Here is a 17,042-nt window from a genome sequence, read left to right as displayed (position 1 = left end):
GTCCTTCCCTAACTTAGCTCCCTCAGCCCTGCCCTGGTGCCAAGCTTCCTACTGAAGACTAGTTCTCCTGCTCCTCTTTTCTATTATAACTGAATATTTGCTATTCCCCTATGAAGTTTCTTTACTTCCCACAGGTGAGCAAGATCACCCTGAGTCTGCTCCTCACGCTCTGACAGATGTCACTCAGCACGACACTCCAGATCCAGCCACCCTGCAGCAAATTGCATGACTTTATCTTTTCTTAATATTGCACATAAAAATTTAAGACTTCATTTATAAGTGAGTGTCCAAAATTTTTTCTGGGTCACACCTGGTGGTATTCAAAGGTTATTTCCAGTTCAGTACTCAGGAAGTTACTCCTGGTAATGCCTGAGGAACCGTATGGTGCTGGAGATCAAGGCCAGGCCTCCTCCAGACAAAGGATGTGCCCCGTCCAGGTCACTGAACTCTCTCTGGCCCAATCCAAAATATTTTAAATTAACAAAATATGTCATAATAAGCTTTATAACAGAGGCAACCTCCTGTTAAAATGAATGTCTTCTTTGCAAACTACAATATACCATAATATCACAATCCTCCTGTAAAAATTTAAAAGTTTCTAATTAGTGTTTTAGATATATCATTTTTTTGGAGAGCCTATAAATAACTGAGATCTTCCTAATGAGCCCCACAAAAGAAGGTTAGAGAGGGATGATAAGTCATCCAAAAAGAAAGCTCTTAGCAGCCTGCAGATTAGATTGCTATATAGAACTGTAATATAGGTGGACTGTTAATATCTTTTGACCAGGGACAGAGGAATGGAGATAAGGAAGGTACTTAATTTCCTTGCATGCAGCTGGTTTTATTTCTGGCCCCACATCTGGTCCTCAAGCACCGCCCAGGGTCACTACTGAGTACCACCAGGGATCTGGAAAACTAATCTATCTAGATATGACCAAGTCTTTAAACATCTACTCATATTAGCCAGCTACTAAAAAAACTTCTTTGGCTTCTATATTAGTTTCCTACTACTGCTACAGCACAAACTTAGTGACGTAGACAGCACAAATATCTTATGTTCCAATAATCACCTAGGTTGCTTTTTTTGGGGGGGGAGCCACAGCTGGCAGTGTTCAGGGCTTACTCTCAGCTCTGCACTCAGGGATCACTCCTCGTGTTCTCAGAGAACCATACAGGGTTATGGGGGGGAAGCTGGGTTGGTCACGTGCAAGGTAAATGCCCTATGCACTGTACTATCACTCTGACCACAGATGCATTCCTTTCTAAAAGGTCCCAGGGAGACTCCATTTTCTTGCTTTTTTCTCCTCTTTGGAAAAGGAGGCTGCAAGTATTCCTTGGCTGGTGGCTCCTTCTTTTTGTTTTGTTCTGGGGCCACACCCACCAGTGCAAAGGGATTACCTAGACTCTGTGCTCAGGGATCACTCAGAAGACCGTATGAGGTGCTAGGATCAAACCCTGATCAGCCACATGCAAGGCAAGTGCCCTCCCTGCTGCACTATTTCTCCAGTGTGGTTCCCTTCTGTACTGGAAGCTAGCAAGGATCAGCTGAATTGATCTCAAACTGCGTCCCTCACATCTCCTACCACACACTGAGAAGCCTCGTGCTTCGAGTGGCTTCCCAGGGTAACCTCTCTGTTTTTATTTATTTTTTGTTTGGGGGATCATTCCACAGTGCTCCGTGGGGTTACTCCTTGCTCTGCTCTAAGGAATCACTCAGGGGACTATGTGGGATGCCGGAGATTGAACCCAGCAAGCTCCCTACCTGCTGTACTATCTCTTTTGCCATTCATATCCTTATGCCGAAAACAGTAACAACAATGTGCTCTTTGTGTTCCTGGAGTGAGCAGATGCCATTGGGTTATAGTAGCACGAGACAGGGACAAATGAAGACGTTACTGGCGCCCACTCGAGCAAATTGATGAACAATGGGATGACAGTGATACAGTGATTTTAATCTCAACTGAAAAACAACCTTACTACCATCATACAAATCTAATGCCCCCTTTCCCAGACAGAGATGGTGTTTACAGGCGATTAGAATGTGTACATCAAGTGTGTGCGCTGGGAGGGGTGCAGTGGGGAGGAATACTATTCATCCTCAAACTCATCCTGGCTATCAGGACTTTTATGCCACTGCCTCCAATCTACTTTCCAGTCATAGCCCCAAGTCCCAGGTCCTGCTGCACATGTCCCAGCTGTGACTATGTGGCCAGAGACACAGTCTCCTCCTGACAGACCTTTGCAACTTTGCTCCTGACATTTTCTTTTCCTTGGTCTCCTCTTCATCCCTCCCCTCACCAGCAAAATGAAATTTCTATCTTTTCTCCAAGTGTCATGGCAAGAACGGTGGGCAGTTCACGTGCAAGACCCCGGGCTCCAACCTCCTGGTTATCGCTGGTCCACTGGTACAATGAGTGTGGTCTTCCTCCAAGTCTCACGGAAAATGTTTCATTTCCCACAAACATGTTCCCTCTGATCCTTCTTTTTTAGATAATCATATTACATAGTTTATTTATTTATTTAAAAAATTCATTTGTATTAGTCACCATGAGGGGCTGGAGCGATAGCACAGCTGGTAGGGCATTTGCCTTGCATGCGGCCCACCCGGGTTCGATTCCTCCATCCTCTTGGAGAGCCTGGCAAGCTACCGAGAGTATCCCGCCTGCACGGCAAAGCCTGGCAAGCTACCCGTGGCGTATTCAATATGCCAAAAACTGTAACAAGTCTCACAATGGAGACATTACTGGTGCCTGCCCAAACAAATGGATGAACAATGGGACAACAGTGCTACAGTGTTACAGTCACTATGAGATTACAAAGTCATTCATGACTGAGTTTCATGCACACATTGTTTCAACACCCAATCCCTTCACCACCTCTCCTTCCCCTTCAATTTTCCCCCTCCGCCCCCCCCCAAAAAAAAGCCTGCTTCTCCAAGGGGCACTTTTTTAAAAATATGAAAATTTTTATACTGCGGCTTACTGTACTGTTGCCCACAGGTTTCCTACAAAACTCCATCACCTTTCAGCACTATCTCTTCCCCCCGCCCGGTCTTCCCTCTGCTAGTCATTGTTCCCTCCCCTTCCTACCTCCCAGATCTCCATATCACATAGCTTATGCCACTCTGCATAATTTGATCTTACTTGGATAGTTATTTGCATTTCTCCTGTTCTGTTTTTGGGTCACACCCCCAGAGGTATTTAGGAGAGATACTCTCAGCCCCATGCCTGGGTTGGGGATAACTCCTGGCTATATTTAGGGACCACATGGCACTGAGGATTCAACCCTGGTACCCTGCATGCAAAGCATGTGAGCACTGCATGCAGCCCATTTGCTTCCAGCCATTAATTTCTCACCCCAGCATAGTTATCTGCATTCTTAGCTCCAATTCTAAAGATTTCCTGAAGGGCAAAAAAACTCAAGGATTCATCCCATTTATATGTCTCTTAGCCATGCCTAAAAAAAGAACCTTTGCTTTTCAACCAAACACCCTCAAAATTCTAGTTTTTTTCATCTAGTAGAATTATCTCCCTCCATCCAGTTCTCTTGTCACAAACCTTAGAATCACCTTTTCCCTGATTTCTCAATCCAACTCACCTGTGAATTTAACCACTGCTACCTCTGATCTGTCACCAGCACCCATCGGCTTCATGTTTTCAATCTCCCCCTATATCTCACACCTTGTACACACACAAATTCCACCCAATTCAGCAACCACAGGCGTCATTTACATTTCTCACAAGTCTAATTCTGTCGCAGTCTTGCTTTATGTCAGACAGCTTACCAATATACTTAGAACAGAATCCAAAGTTTTTCTCATGTAGTATAAGCCCTTAACCGCCTCATCCCCTGTTTCGGGTCCCTCACTGTGGTCCAACTTTATTGCCATCCTCACTCATCCTTAAACAAGCCTTGCACCTGTCTTGGGGTGCAAAATTCTTTGGGTCATTCTGCAAGTGTCCCACATTCCCTGCCCATTCTGAGCAAAAGGGCAGCCCTCCAGGTCTTCAGCCACAATCTGTGCCTTTAAAGTGTTCTCTCCACATGTCTATCATTCCAAGGTATTATGTTCCCATGACGAGGACACATGTGAAAATGTAACACCCCGAAGAGCAGAAATGCTCCTGATCTCTATTCAAGTCTGGTAATCTGGGAGCAATGTAGAACCCAGAGCAGGGGGATGACTAATGTGTGTCACACAAATGAATGCTTCTCTGTATCCTCTTCTTTCTTGCCCAGTTCTTTTATTTGCTTGTTTGTGATTTTGATTCACACATGGCTTGGCTCAGGACTTATTCCTGGTGAGTTTGGGGGGTCCATGTGGCATGCTGGGGACCAAACCCAGGTTGTCCGGTGCAAGGCAAGTGCCTTTCCCACTGTATTATCTCTTGAGCCCTTTGTCCAGGTCTTTAATCAAAACAGATCCTGAGGAAATACTGGTGGAATTAAATTTTAGGTTCTGCTGTTCATCAATTTGCTCGAGCGGGTACCAGTAACGTCTCCATTGTGAGACTTGTTACAGTTTTTGGCATATTGAATATGCCACGGGTAGCTTGCCAGGCTTTGCCGTGTGGGTGGGATACTCTCGGTAGCTTGCCGGACTCTCCGAGAGGATGGAGGAATCAGAAGACAAATAATAATAAAGGGCTTTTTATGGATTTCACATTTTCATTATTATAATATTATGAACATATGCATGCAAGAAGACACAATAATAAAGTGTTTTTCATGGAGAAAAGCAGAGTCATCATGATTTGGCTTAGTCTTTTTCACATGATGGACTTCCCTAAGGCAAAAAGTCTCTCACTCTGAAAATTTTTCAAGGATGGAGTTCAGAAGTTAACCCCTGTAGACCACACTCGAACAGGGCTGCCTGGGTGGGGAGAGAGATGATATGTGTGATTGGGGGATGCACTAGCATGAGTGTGAAGAATAGTAAGTCAGCATGACCTGTTATTAGTTGAAACTTCAAGACAAATTTCAAACCTAAAGTCACTACTAGTTCTGCCCAAGTCTTAAACACATTCGCTTACAGAGCTGATTTCTTAAAGACAGTCTTCCTTCCTTTGTTTCTACATTTAAAAAAATTTCAAACAATTTAAAAAACTGTACACCAAAATAAACATATAGTCTCTAATCCCCAAACTTTCTCTTGTTCCAACAAAAGAAGCCAGTATTAAAAATTAGCATTTTAGTACAGTGGGTAGGGGAATGCCTTGCACGCAGTCCAGTCGACCCAGGTTCTATCCCCAGCATCCCATATGGTACCCTAAGCCCACCAGGAGTGATTCCTGAGTATAAATACAGCACCCTCTCCCCACTAAAATGTCTTTTCAGGGCCAGAAAGGTAGTATAGGATTTGTCTTGCAGTCAACAAGGCACTATATGTGACTCCCCTGAGCACAGTCAGGGACTATTCTTTTGTTTTTGTTTGTTTGTTTGTTTTTTGTTTTTTTTTTACTTTTTGGGTCACACCAGGCAATGCACAGGGGTCACTCCTGGCTCATGCACTCAGGAGACCATATAGGATGCTGGGACTTGAACCCGGGTGGGCCGTGTGCAAGGCAAACACCCTATTCGCTGTGATATCACTCCAGCCCCAGTCAGGGACTATTCTTGAGCAGAGTGACAAGACTATCCCCTGAGCATAGTTAAGGGTGAGCAACAAACAAACAAAAACAAAGAAAAAATTTTTGTTTGCCATTTGCCATTTGAATCACACACACACACACACACACACACACACACACACACTTAAAATGCTAAGTTCATTCCATTTGAATTGGGCAGGGGCAGGGGGGAGACAGGTTTCGGTTTCATCGAGCAGTGCTCTGAGGGTATCCCTGGCTCTGTGCTCAGGGATCACTAATGGACCATAAGCAGTACCAGAGATCTAACCTGGGTTGCCTCCGGTATACAAGGAAACTACCTAAACTCCTGTATTACCTCCCTCCTCTGAGCTCATCAATTGTAAACGATCATTTCATTTCCACACTAATTTAAAACGATTGTCTTCTTTTATCTTTAGAATTTCCTTGAATCCCTCTCTTATAGCAGCTCCCTATATGCTGTAGGATCAGCCACATCTTTCTATAAACACAAATATGAATCACCACGACTCTTTTTTGTCTGATTTTGCTTTTCATTCTTAGAAATGGATGAAAACATTTTCTAAGCCAGTGAGGTTTAACTCTCTCTACAAATCAGAAATACTTACAGAACTGCAAACAAACAAACAAACAAACAAACAAAAAAACCCCAAAAAGTCAGGGCCCAAGACCCAGCCAAGGGTCTGAATTTCCAGGGCTGGTCCCAAGCAATTGGGATCTTTTCTGTAAGTTCTTCTGGTGGCTCTGATGTGCAAAGTGGAAAGTGAACACTTTTACTTGCACAGACAACTGCGGGGCACACAGACCAATACCACAGTGATGAGAGCAGAATCGCAGCATGAGAACGCGGAGCCCAGGTCTAAAGCTTTCTATAGTTAATTCAGAGCAGATCTTGTCCCTTTAGGGAGTTAGCTGACTTGAATATTATATTACATAACTGGGCATAGTTATTACTTTGGACCAGTGTTGCCCAAAGTGAGTGATGTCCCCAGTGATGTTGTCCTGTCCCCAGTGATGTTGTCACTGTAAAGATCCAGGGCTGAAGGTAGTTGTCTCAGATGCAACTGGGGGATGCTATTTGCTCACTTAAAGAAAGGAGAGTTCCAGCTATTGAGTGATTTTATTTTTCTGAAAAAGGGCGGGATCAGTCAAATTACTTAGGGAATCTTTGCATTAGATGACAAGAACTGTCACTGTCATCTCGTTGCTCATCGAGATGCTCGAGCGGGCACCAGTAACGTTTCTCATTGAGAGACTTGTTGTTACTGTTTTTGGCATATCGAATACTCCACGGATAGCTTGCCAGGCTCTGCCGTGCGGGCGTAATACTCTCTGTAGCTTGCCAGGCTCTCCGAGAGGGGTGGAGGAATTGAATACGGGTCGGCCGCGTGAAAGGCGAACGTCCTACCGCTGTGCTATAGCTCCAGCCCATGACAAGGACACTATTCCAAAATATAAATGAGGGGCGAAGAAATAGCTTACATTATTGAATATGTCATGCTTGTGTGAGATCCTGAGTGAGATCACCCAAATGCACAAGGTCCTCCCAGATACCTCAGCGCCACTAGGTGTGACCCTGCCTTTCCCAACCCTCCAATCCCCAGCAGCACTGGGTGTAGTGTGTCCATGTGCATACACACACACACACACACACACACACACACACACACTGAATTTGAAAGTGTTTTAAATAAATTACTAGCAAAAGCCACATTTATTCCTACTTCTTTAGTAGTCAATGACTTAAAAAGTTATTTAGCAATACCTGTTTGTTAATGCAAACCCAAAAGGGGTGGGGGACCCTCTCTCTCTTTCTCTCTCTCTCTCTCTCTCTCTCTCTCTTTCTCTCCTCTCTTTCTCTCCTCTCTTTCTCTTCTCTCTCTCTTACTCTCTCCCTGTTTTTGGGTCACACTCTGCAGTGCTCAGTGGGGTACTCCTGTCTCTACACTCAGGAATTTCTCCTGGTGGTCCTCAGGGGACCATGTGAGATGCCCGGGATTGAACCTGAGCCAGCGGTACACAAGACAAATGCCCTACTGTACTATCACTTCAGTCACTCCTTGCTCTCTTTTTCAAAGAAAAGATTCCCTAAAAAAAGATTTTCCGTGGAAGAGGGTTTGTAATAAGGGAAGGTAAAAGATGACTAGGATTTATGACACCATAAAGAATTCTAGACAGTCTGCTGAAGGACTGACTGAGTTGGGGTGCCTGGATCTCTTCCCTGAACTAGGGAAGTTAAAGGAAAGATGCATTGATGTGGGCAAGGGCCCTTGTGGAAACATTCTGTTTATGTGTTGGGTTCCGGGCACAATATTTTGGTTAGGCTAATTTTTTTTTATCACTAATTGCTTTCAGAAATTTCCAAACCAAGTAGTTAATTGACCCAAAAGTAGAAAGGTGACTGTGAAAGAACAAAAATTCTCTGAAAATGGGAAAATGCAACCATAGTTTGGAAAAGAGACAGAGAGTGGTTTGGTGAGGAAACTAGGGCTAGATGGCTCGGCCAGCACTTCCTGTGTCCTGTTAAGAGAAACACATCCTTCTCTGGCTCTGTTCTGAAGACCATTGAGATGTTACTTGGTTTGGCTACTTCTTTAAAATGGTTGTTGTCAGGATCAAAACTGGCACTGAAAATGGTAATTATTTTAAAAATGCTTTGGGGCCACACCCAGCAGTGCTCAGGGCTTACTCCTGGCTCTGCACTCAGAGACCATTGTGGTGGGGCTCAGGGGACCATGTATGCTACATGGTGGGGTGTCATGTATGCTACAGACCTAGATTCAATTCCTAGCACCCCAGAGCCATCAGTCACACCTCTTAACGATAAACTATGGTTTAATTTATAAACAACTGCTACTGTATGGCCTGTTTTATGTTAATGGTTCAATCCTGATAAATAGTAATGCTTTGAAACCCTAGAATTTCTTTTATTTATAAATGACTGCTACTGTATGGCCCCTTTTATATTAATGGCTCAATACTGATAAATAGTAATGATTCGAAACCCTGGCATTTCTTTTGAAACTCTTAAGCATTATTAAGCAGCTTAACTTGACAACATTTGTCTCTGAGGCAGTACTGTTTCTTCAAGTCTCAATGCTTATCTAAATTCTGTGGGCTTAAATTTCTTTTTCCCCACTTACTACTTATTTCATTTGTCAATAGGAACAGTTTTATAAAAAATAAAGGGAGCCCTATTTTATAAAACAAGTCTTTTTTCTATAATTTGCCACAATTTCTGTTTGGGAGACTAGACCTCGTATTTTTTGGAGAGACGTTGTAGGCTTGTTTTAAATGCTTCAAAAATACTGATACAAAATCTTCTTTCTTTTGGATTAATATGTCACATTTAATAAAAGTTTTCCTGCACAAACAAGATCTTTTCCCTTTAGACAGTTTTCCTGACTGATCTCAGAACAGACCATGGGCCAGGCAATAACTTTAAAGAAGATGCCCATCTAAGTTCAGCAGCAAGGATGTAAAAAAAATCCAATAGAAGAAGAGGAGAAAAAAATAGAAAAGCAAATCCTTCTTGCAGGGGCTGGAGCCATAGTACAGCAGGTAGGGCGCTTGCCTAGCACGCCGCTGACATCATCGGCATCCCAGAAGGTCGCGAGAACCACCAGGAGTGATTCCTGAGCGCAGAGCCAGGAGTAAACCTTGAGCACTGCTAGGTGTGGCTTCCCCCTCAAAAAAAAGAAAAATTCCTTGCAGAACCAGGTGCACTACAAAGCTCAACTAGTTCACATGCTAAGGACACTGCTTTTTATAAGTTTCTCCTCCACTGGGAACATTTTTCCGAAGCTCCCTCTCTCTGCCCTCCATCCCTCAAGTCCTGACCAGGTTTTTTCGTTCCTTTTTGGCTTGTGAGAAGTAAAAAAGTTACCAGGGAAGGACTAATGGGTACATCTCACAGAGGGTTTTCTATTTTAAGAATTTTACCGTTCTCCAGATGGCTCCTGACTTGTCCCTAGACACGCACAAACTCCCCAGTCTCCCCCGCGCAGACCCCTCTGAGAATCTGTTTCCCGAAAAACCAGGAGTCCTGGGCCCCGCCCTAAATGGGCTGCAAAGAATTTCGCACTCGATTCCTCGGTTCCCCGTCCAGCGTCCCATGCCCTTCCCTCGGACCCCAAGTTCAAGAATTCTCTGCCACCTCCCGGCTCGCGCTCCTTGGGCTGGCTGCGGCGTGGCCCGTGGGGGTCGAGAATGGGCCGCACGGGGGAGGAGGTGCGGCCCCGCCACCCCGTGGACTCGCCGCAACCCGGGAAAAGTTAACTTTCTCCAAAGCCCGCGCTGGAGGCGCGCAACCTGGCTGGGTCAAGCCCTCCCCATCCGACACCGAGCGGGACGGGCGCGTGGAACTGGAACAAAAAATCATAGTGAGCCTCGGGGTCGCCGGGTCGCCGCGACCCCCGGTCCTCCACACCGACCACCAGGACCCGAGCCGCAGGGCGCCTCCGCGCCCTCGCTCCGGGTTAGAGTCCCGCGAGCCGACTCGGCGCCCAGCGCCGCGCGCGCGGGGGGGGGGGGGGCAGCACCCGGGAGCATCCCCCCAAACTTCGAGCCCTCCCGTCCGCGGGACGCAGGGGGCGAGGGGCCTCCCGGACGCGGGACTTGCTTACCTTGGGGTTGGTGAGCAGCTGGTGCTCGTCGCTGTGCAGCAGCGCCCTGGAGTTGGACTCGGAGTTGTTGACGTAGACCTGGACGCAGGGGTACTGCGCGGTGCCGCGGCAGTCGGCGCCACAGGTGAAGGTGCACTCGAACACCTCTGCGATCTGCTGCACCGACAGCACCGTGCAGTTGGCCGCCGTGGCTTGCAGATCCTGCAGCGCGGGACTGAGCCAGCAGAAGCCGAAGATGAAGAGCGACACGATGCCGGAGATGATGAGGAACAAGCCGAGCCGGATGCTCTTGTCCTCGGCTTCCGTGTACTCGTAAGTCACCCGGAGCTTCGCCATCGCCCCCCGCTCCCGCGGCTGGCGCGCTCCCCCCGCCCCCGCCCGCCCCCGGCGCCCAGCCCCGCCGCCGCCGCCGCGCGCGACAGCAGGGGAGTGGGCGGCGAGGGGGAGCGCGAGAACAAAGGGGCCGAGGCTGGCGACGCCCCCGGCGGCGGCGGCGGCGGCGGCGGCGGCGGCGCCCCCCACCCGCGGCCCGGCCCCGCCGCCGCCCGGGCCCGGGAGGCTCGCGGCGCGGCCGCCGCTTCACAGCCGCCGGCACCCAGGGGCGCCGAGAGCGCCCCCCGCCGGCCCCCGCCCCCGCGCCCTCCCCGCCTCCCCCACCCCGCCTCCTCGCGCCGGGCGGCGCCCCGTCTCCATCGCCCGCCCGCCGCGCCTCTGCCGCGCACCCGAGTGGCGGGGCGCGAGTCGCCGGGGGCTCCCCGCTGCACCCGCGGCTCCGCCCCGCCGCGCCCGCCGCCGACCCGGGCGCTCCCGCCCCGCCCCGCCCCGCCCGGGGGCGGCTCCCGGGGGCGCGGGGTCCCGCGGAACTCCCCGGGTGGGCCGTCCGCGAGGCGCCTCGCCACCACCCGAGGCAAAGTTAAAATAATAATCCTTTTTTAGGGAGATTTTTTTTTCCCCTTTGGAAGAGGGAGAGGGTGGAGCGCGGCTGAAGCGGCGGGAATCTTGAAGTCCAAAAAACCGGGATGGGTGAGCCGCGGCGGGCGGCGCGCGCTCCCGGGGAACCGGACCCCCGGGGTGGGGTGGGACGACTCGGCGCGACCGGCAGGGAGGACTGGGCGGGATGGTTCCGAGGGGCTGCGGGCGCTGGGGCGCGCCCCCCGAGACCCGTGCTGCCAATTCCCACGCGGCGGAGGACCGGCTCTCGCGCTCCTGACCCCGGGGCCAGCGCTGTAGCGGTCCAGCCGCCGGGGCGTGACCCTCACTGAAACCTCGGCGCAGACCTGGACCCCCAGAATCGGCCCTGGGCGTCCGCGAGGGTCGCGGGAGAGGCGTGGAACCGGCCGAGTCAGGAGTCGACGCTGGAGGCTACGCGACTGGGAAGAGGAAACGGCGACCTCCAAGACCCCCGGACACTTGCTGCCCGGGTTTGGGGTGAACCTCGCGGCCTCGACTCCAACGCTAACGGGATTAGGACCCAAAAAACGGAGAAGCTGGCAGTTCTGAAGGAGACCTCGCCTTCTCCGTGAGGACCGTCCCCAACTCGCGGACTTCCGAGCACATCTCTCTGTTCTGCCTGGAGTGTCCTCGCCCTGGGCCCGCCCAGGTTATTCGGCGTGCAGACCCGCTATGGGACAGGTATCATTTCTCGAGCTGCGATCTGCTTTTTTAATTCTTCAGTTGCTACCTCCGTTCCTTCGCCTCTGCATAAGTTCATAAGTTCTTTTCGTTACTTTTTTAAGTTAAGCTGGTCTTCTCCCGGGGCTGGAGAGATCCTGCAGCGGACAGGGCGCTTTCCTTGCACGCTGCCTACCAGGGTTCGATCTCAGGCATCCCATATGGTCCCACTTCAGGAATGATTCCAGAGTGCAGTCAGGAATTGGCCCTGAGCATCACCGGTGTGTCCCCAGCCCCCCACTCCCAACCCCCGCCACACACCTCCAAAGATTTATCTTTTCTCTAGCCACACTTCTGTCATATCAAACTTGAGAAAAAAAATCTAGATTTGGAAAAATCAATGTTCACTTTCTTTTTGGTAAAATATATAAACGTCTTTTTCTTGGTTTGCGAGTACCAAGTGAATATACTCTTAATCAAATTTATTTTCTTGATAACCTGGAAACACCGAATCATAGAATTCTTGTTTTTTTTTTAACTTTAGATGTTATTTAACCGATTCTATCTTTGAGTTGCAATTTTGATATCCTTTGATGCACTGCATTCCTGTATATGAGAGCTAACAGTATTTCAGAGCAAGCAATAAATCAAATTAATTGTAGAAGAACCCTAATTGTTTTTGTGGTAAAGAAGATGCAGAACTTGAGAAACTTCCAAGTCAGAAAGACACTTTGTGCTTTCACTATCTTGCAGGTTTTGAAAGTAGACCTACTTTCTTCACGCAGGGTATATGATTTTCATCTTTTTTGTTGGTTTGCAGACAGTTGCTAATTTCACGGAAGGAAAAGTGAGTTTAAACTATTAAACACTTAAACTGAGATCACAGCTCTTCATTGAGTCTTTTTCCTATTGGATATTGTAGTCACACTTTTCAAGAAGTACAGAGCCCAATCTAAGATCCGAGTCAGTGGTGAGCAAAGAACAAGACTTGGTTATTCTACTTGATAAACTAAACAACTTAGCCTTGAGACAGAACTATAAGGGTTCCCAAAACACAGGAATGGAAGTGTGTAATGATTCATTTTTTTCAAAGATTCCTGAGCTTAAGTTCTCTCTGCCTCAAAACTGAAGCAAAAAATGATCTTTAAAGTCTCGAGAACAAATATCAATTTTTTTTGTCGTAATTTAACCTAAACTTTTAAGGGCTTTAAAATCTTTTTTTCAAGATTCTGTAGTCAGTGACATTATTTCCTTCTATTTATTCTTAGAAACTTGCCATCTAGACTTTTACCTACCTTTAAACCTTTGCTTTTGTCTTTTATTTTCTATTTTTCACTTAGCATGCATCAATTCTGAACTCTTTAGCTTTTTTCCCCTTGACAAATAAAATATATCAGAAGACTTCACCAATTTAGTCAAATTTTATCTTTATTGAAACTGTGATATTTAGGTTCAGTTTCTTGAAATGGAGGGTCTGGGGGTGGAGGGATGGCATAGCTGGTAGGAAGATCCTTTGCCTTGCACATGGCCAACCTGGGTTCAATACCTGGTGCTCCATATCTTTCTCCCTAGTCCACCAGGAGTGATCTCTGAGCACCACCAGGTGTGGCCCTAAAGTAAACAAAGCAATTCTTGAGATGGGGCTGCTTTATTATACTCCCAATTGGGGGAGCCAGCCTCACAACTGCATCAACAGGTCACCACTGGCTTTCTAAGTCAGAACAAAAAAGAGTATCCTGGGGCACCTCAGAGATACTCAGCTCTGAGGTTCAGAACCATCTTCTGTTTCCTGTCAAGGTCAGAGCAAGCACAGAAAAAGCAGCTTATCTTGGGGCTGGAGCGATAGCACGATGGATAGGGCGTTTACCTTGCATGTGGCAACCTGGGTTCTATCCCTGGTCCCCCATATGGTCCCCAGAGCACCTCCAGGAGTAACCCCTAACCTCTAAACACTGTCGGGTGTGGCCCAAAAACCAAAAAGAAAAAAATAGCTTGCCTTTTTTCTCTTTTACCAACTAAGATCCAAACTGTAATGTTGAGAACTATATTGACTTACTTGATGCACATTATTGTCTACAGTAATCTTTTCAGAAAAATCTAAGATCCTAAGTTCCATTCAAAAGAAAAATCAACACTAGCTAAACAAGAACTTTTGTTATTTAAAATGTTTTGATAACCAGTATTCCTCAAGAAAGCTTGACTGATACGTTAAATTACAAAATACAAATTCACATGTAAATATACATGTATTAAGAGATTCTAAAAAAATATAACAATGGCTTTGATATTATGGGAATAGAAGGAAATTTAAAGCATATGGGGAAATATAAACTCAAACAATTGTTACTGTAATTTTTCAATAACTGCTACTAAACATTGCACCTAAAGTACATAGGTGAAGTAGTGTATTTCCACTGCTCCTTAAAAAAATGAGTTTGCAGTTAGAAAAACTAGTAAGAATAAATATAAAAGTATATGTGTCCTACAACCCCCACCAAATTTATTGTTTTTTATTTCAGCTTATATAATGGCAGATTGTTATCACAGAAAATTACTTTTCATTTGTTCTTGAAAGTGTTAATACTACTTTAGATTTTTGCACTAAAGGAATAGTAAAAGGTGATTCTTTTGACTGGAACTGTAGCAAATATTAAAAATAAAATAAAATGTTAATAAAATGTAAAATTTTAAAAAAAGTGTTCATACTAAATTATTCCCAGCTGGCTGTTATCAAGAAACTTTTTACCCTGCTTCATTGTAACTGTTAGATATGTGTTGAATCCGAGAATTCTGACTTTAAAATAAATTTCTTTTGTGATTACTATTTTTTAATTATTTCAATTTTTCTAAGGCCACATACTTTATTTTTTGTGATTGAATATTAACATTTCTAGATGATTTCTAGCCAACAAAACGAAGAGGGGGCCAGAGATAGCACAGCGGGTAGGGCGTTTGTCTTGCACGCGGCAGACCCAGGTTCAATCCCTGGCATCCCATATGGTCCCCCCAGCACTGCCAGGAGTAATTCCTGAGTGCAGAGCCACGAGAAACCCCTGTGCATTGCTGGGTGTGACCCAAAAGGCAAAAAAAAAAAGAAAAAGAAAAAAGAGACCTTAAGCATCATGTAGTTCAATGTTAATCAGTAAAGTTCCCAAAACTTTGCATTTTAATAGGAAAGAATAATTATTAAAAATAATTCTTAGGGCTGGAGCAATAGTTTAGCAGCTAGGACACTTGCCTTGCATGCAGCCAAACTGAATTTAATCCTGGCACCCCATTGTGGTCCTTTGAGCCCCACCAGGAGTAATCTCCGAGCACAGCACCAGGAGTTAGCCCTGAGCATTGCTGGGTATTGCTGAAAAGCCAAAATAAAGAATTTTTTAGAGCTTGATTTATAGTGCAAGGGGTAAGGCATTTGCTTTGTATGCAGCCAATTCCAGTTCGCCCCCAGCTCTGCCCCAGAACCACATAAAATCCCCTGAGCACCCATCCCCCACACATACACCAGCACCTTGAAATGCAATCCAAATCCCTTCTCTCCATGTGTGCATATATACATATGTACATATACATGCATATATATGTGTACATATATATGTACATATTCCTCAGAAGCTGGGATTTGCCTTGCAATGCAACTGACCTTTGTTCAATCCCCAGAACCCCTATGGTTTCCTGAACTCCACCAGCAGAGCTCTGAGCACCACTGTGTGACCCCAAAACTAAAGCTGAAAGTTGAAATTTGTTTGCGTATAGCTTTTATGTTTGCAATTGAGTGGAAAGCAAAAAGTACATTTGGTCACTTCACATTTATTAATATCAAAGTATGCTTGTATGTGAACTTCTCTGGGAAATACACACAAACTAGAAAATAAGAAGCCAAAATGCTGGTTCCAAATTAACAGTAAATAGTTTAGGGCTAAGATGTAGCCCAGTGGTGGATTACTTGCTTCACCTGAAAAGGCGCTAAAAAGTTCCATCCCTAGCACTACCACCCCCTTGACCATCAAGTAACAGATAACAAATTTTTAATAAAACAGTAGTTTGATATAAGGTTGTATAAATTGATGTTTCTAAAAAGTTTCCCCTTCAAACAAAAGGGTTAGACTAGAAGACAGGTTTAACTTCTTAGGTCTTTTAATTTTAATTATGTTCGCTGTTACTCAAAATTTTGGATATTTCTATCTAGTGATAAGCAAGGCTTAATAATTCCAAAATATGAAGATCATCTGGCACAATGGCTAACTGGCAGTTTTGTCTGTTGAGAAATGTACCTACATTTATTAAACAATAAATATTAACAATGTCCTAATTTCATCTTCCATGAGGTACAGTGGAAACGAGAAAAAACAACCTTTCCAAGGGGCTGGAAACATATAATGCAGTGGGCAGGACACTTGCCTTGCACAGTCAACTTGAGTTCGAATCCTGGCATTCTGCTAGGAGTTACCTCTGAATGCAGTCAGGAATAGGCCCTGAGTAGCCCCACAACAAAAATTAAGCATCTTTCCAAGGCAACACATGTATTATGCATATACACATATATTATAAGTGACAACTCTTTTCTACTCTTCTACTATCAGCACTTAAAGTTTGTTTTTGGCTTTGAGGCCATAGCCATACCCACAGGTGCTCAGGGATCACTCCTGGCAGGCTTGGGGGACCATATGGAATGCCAGGGATCAATCCCAGGCCAGCCACATGCAAGGCAAGCACCCTTCCCACTGCACTATAGCTCCAAACCCTTGCTTTTTTTTTGGGGGGGGGGCACGGGGAGCCACACCCAGCAGTGCTCAGGGTGTTACTTCTGGCTCTGCACTCAGGAAGCATTCCAAGTGGGCTCAGGCAGGGGACCATATATGGTGCTGGAGATTGAACTTGGGTTGGCAATGTGCAAGGCAAGTGCCCTACCCACTGTACTATCTCTTCAGTCCCCTTCTTTAGTTAAAAAAAAAAATTAAGCAATAGAAATGAATATATTGAGTTGATCCAGATCCACAGCATAAAACCTATGAGGATGGGAGAGGGCAGGTTCTAGGGCAGATTTTTAAGTGGTGGCTTTACTTTGAACACTTGTGCTGAAATTTGCATCTTCAGATTTACAGCAAATAGAAGCATTACTAATTCAAGGAAAAAATAGAGATCATCTTTAAATATGAGAGATTCATTGGGAAGTCTGCCAGAGAATGAAGCGGTA

General features: G+C 46.0%; 1 protein-coding gene across 1 annotated transcript in view; it reads right to left on the bottom strand.

Moving 5' to 3' along the window:
• The window catches only part of KCNMB4 (potassium calcium-activated channel subfamily M regulatory beta subunit 4), an 84,564-nt gene extending 73,903 nt beyond the window's left edge, over positions 1 to 10,661 (bottom strand). Inside the window, exon 1 of the mRNA XM_004602667.3 lies at positions 10,235 to 10,661. Within this exon, the coding sequence (XP_004602724.1) occupies positions 10,235 to 10,570 (336 nt within the window). The 5' untranslated portion in view covers positions 10,571 to 10,661. The remainder of the gene's footprint in view (positions 1 to 10,234) is intronic.
• Positions 10,662 to 17,042: the final 6,381 nt, after the last annotated feature.

This window comes from Sorex araneus, chromosome 10, assembly GCF_027595985.1.
Source record: "Sorex araneus isolate mSorAra2 chromosome 10, mSorAra2.pri, whole genome shotgun sequence".
Taxonomy (NCBI): Eukaryota; Metazoa; Chordata; class Mammalia; order Eulipotyphla; family Soricidae; genus Sorex; species Sorex araneus.
Note: the sequence above shows the minus strand (reverse complement) of the source record. Positions and strands in the feature narration are given on the sequence as shown.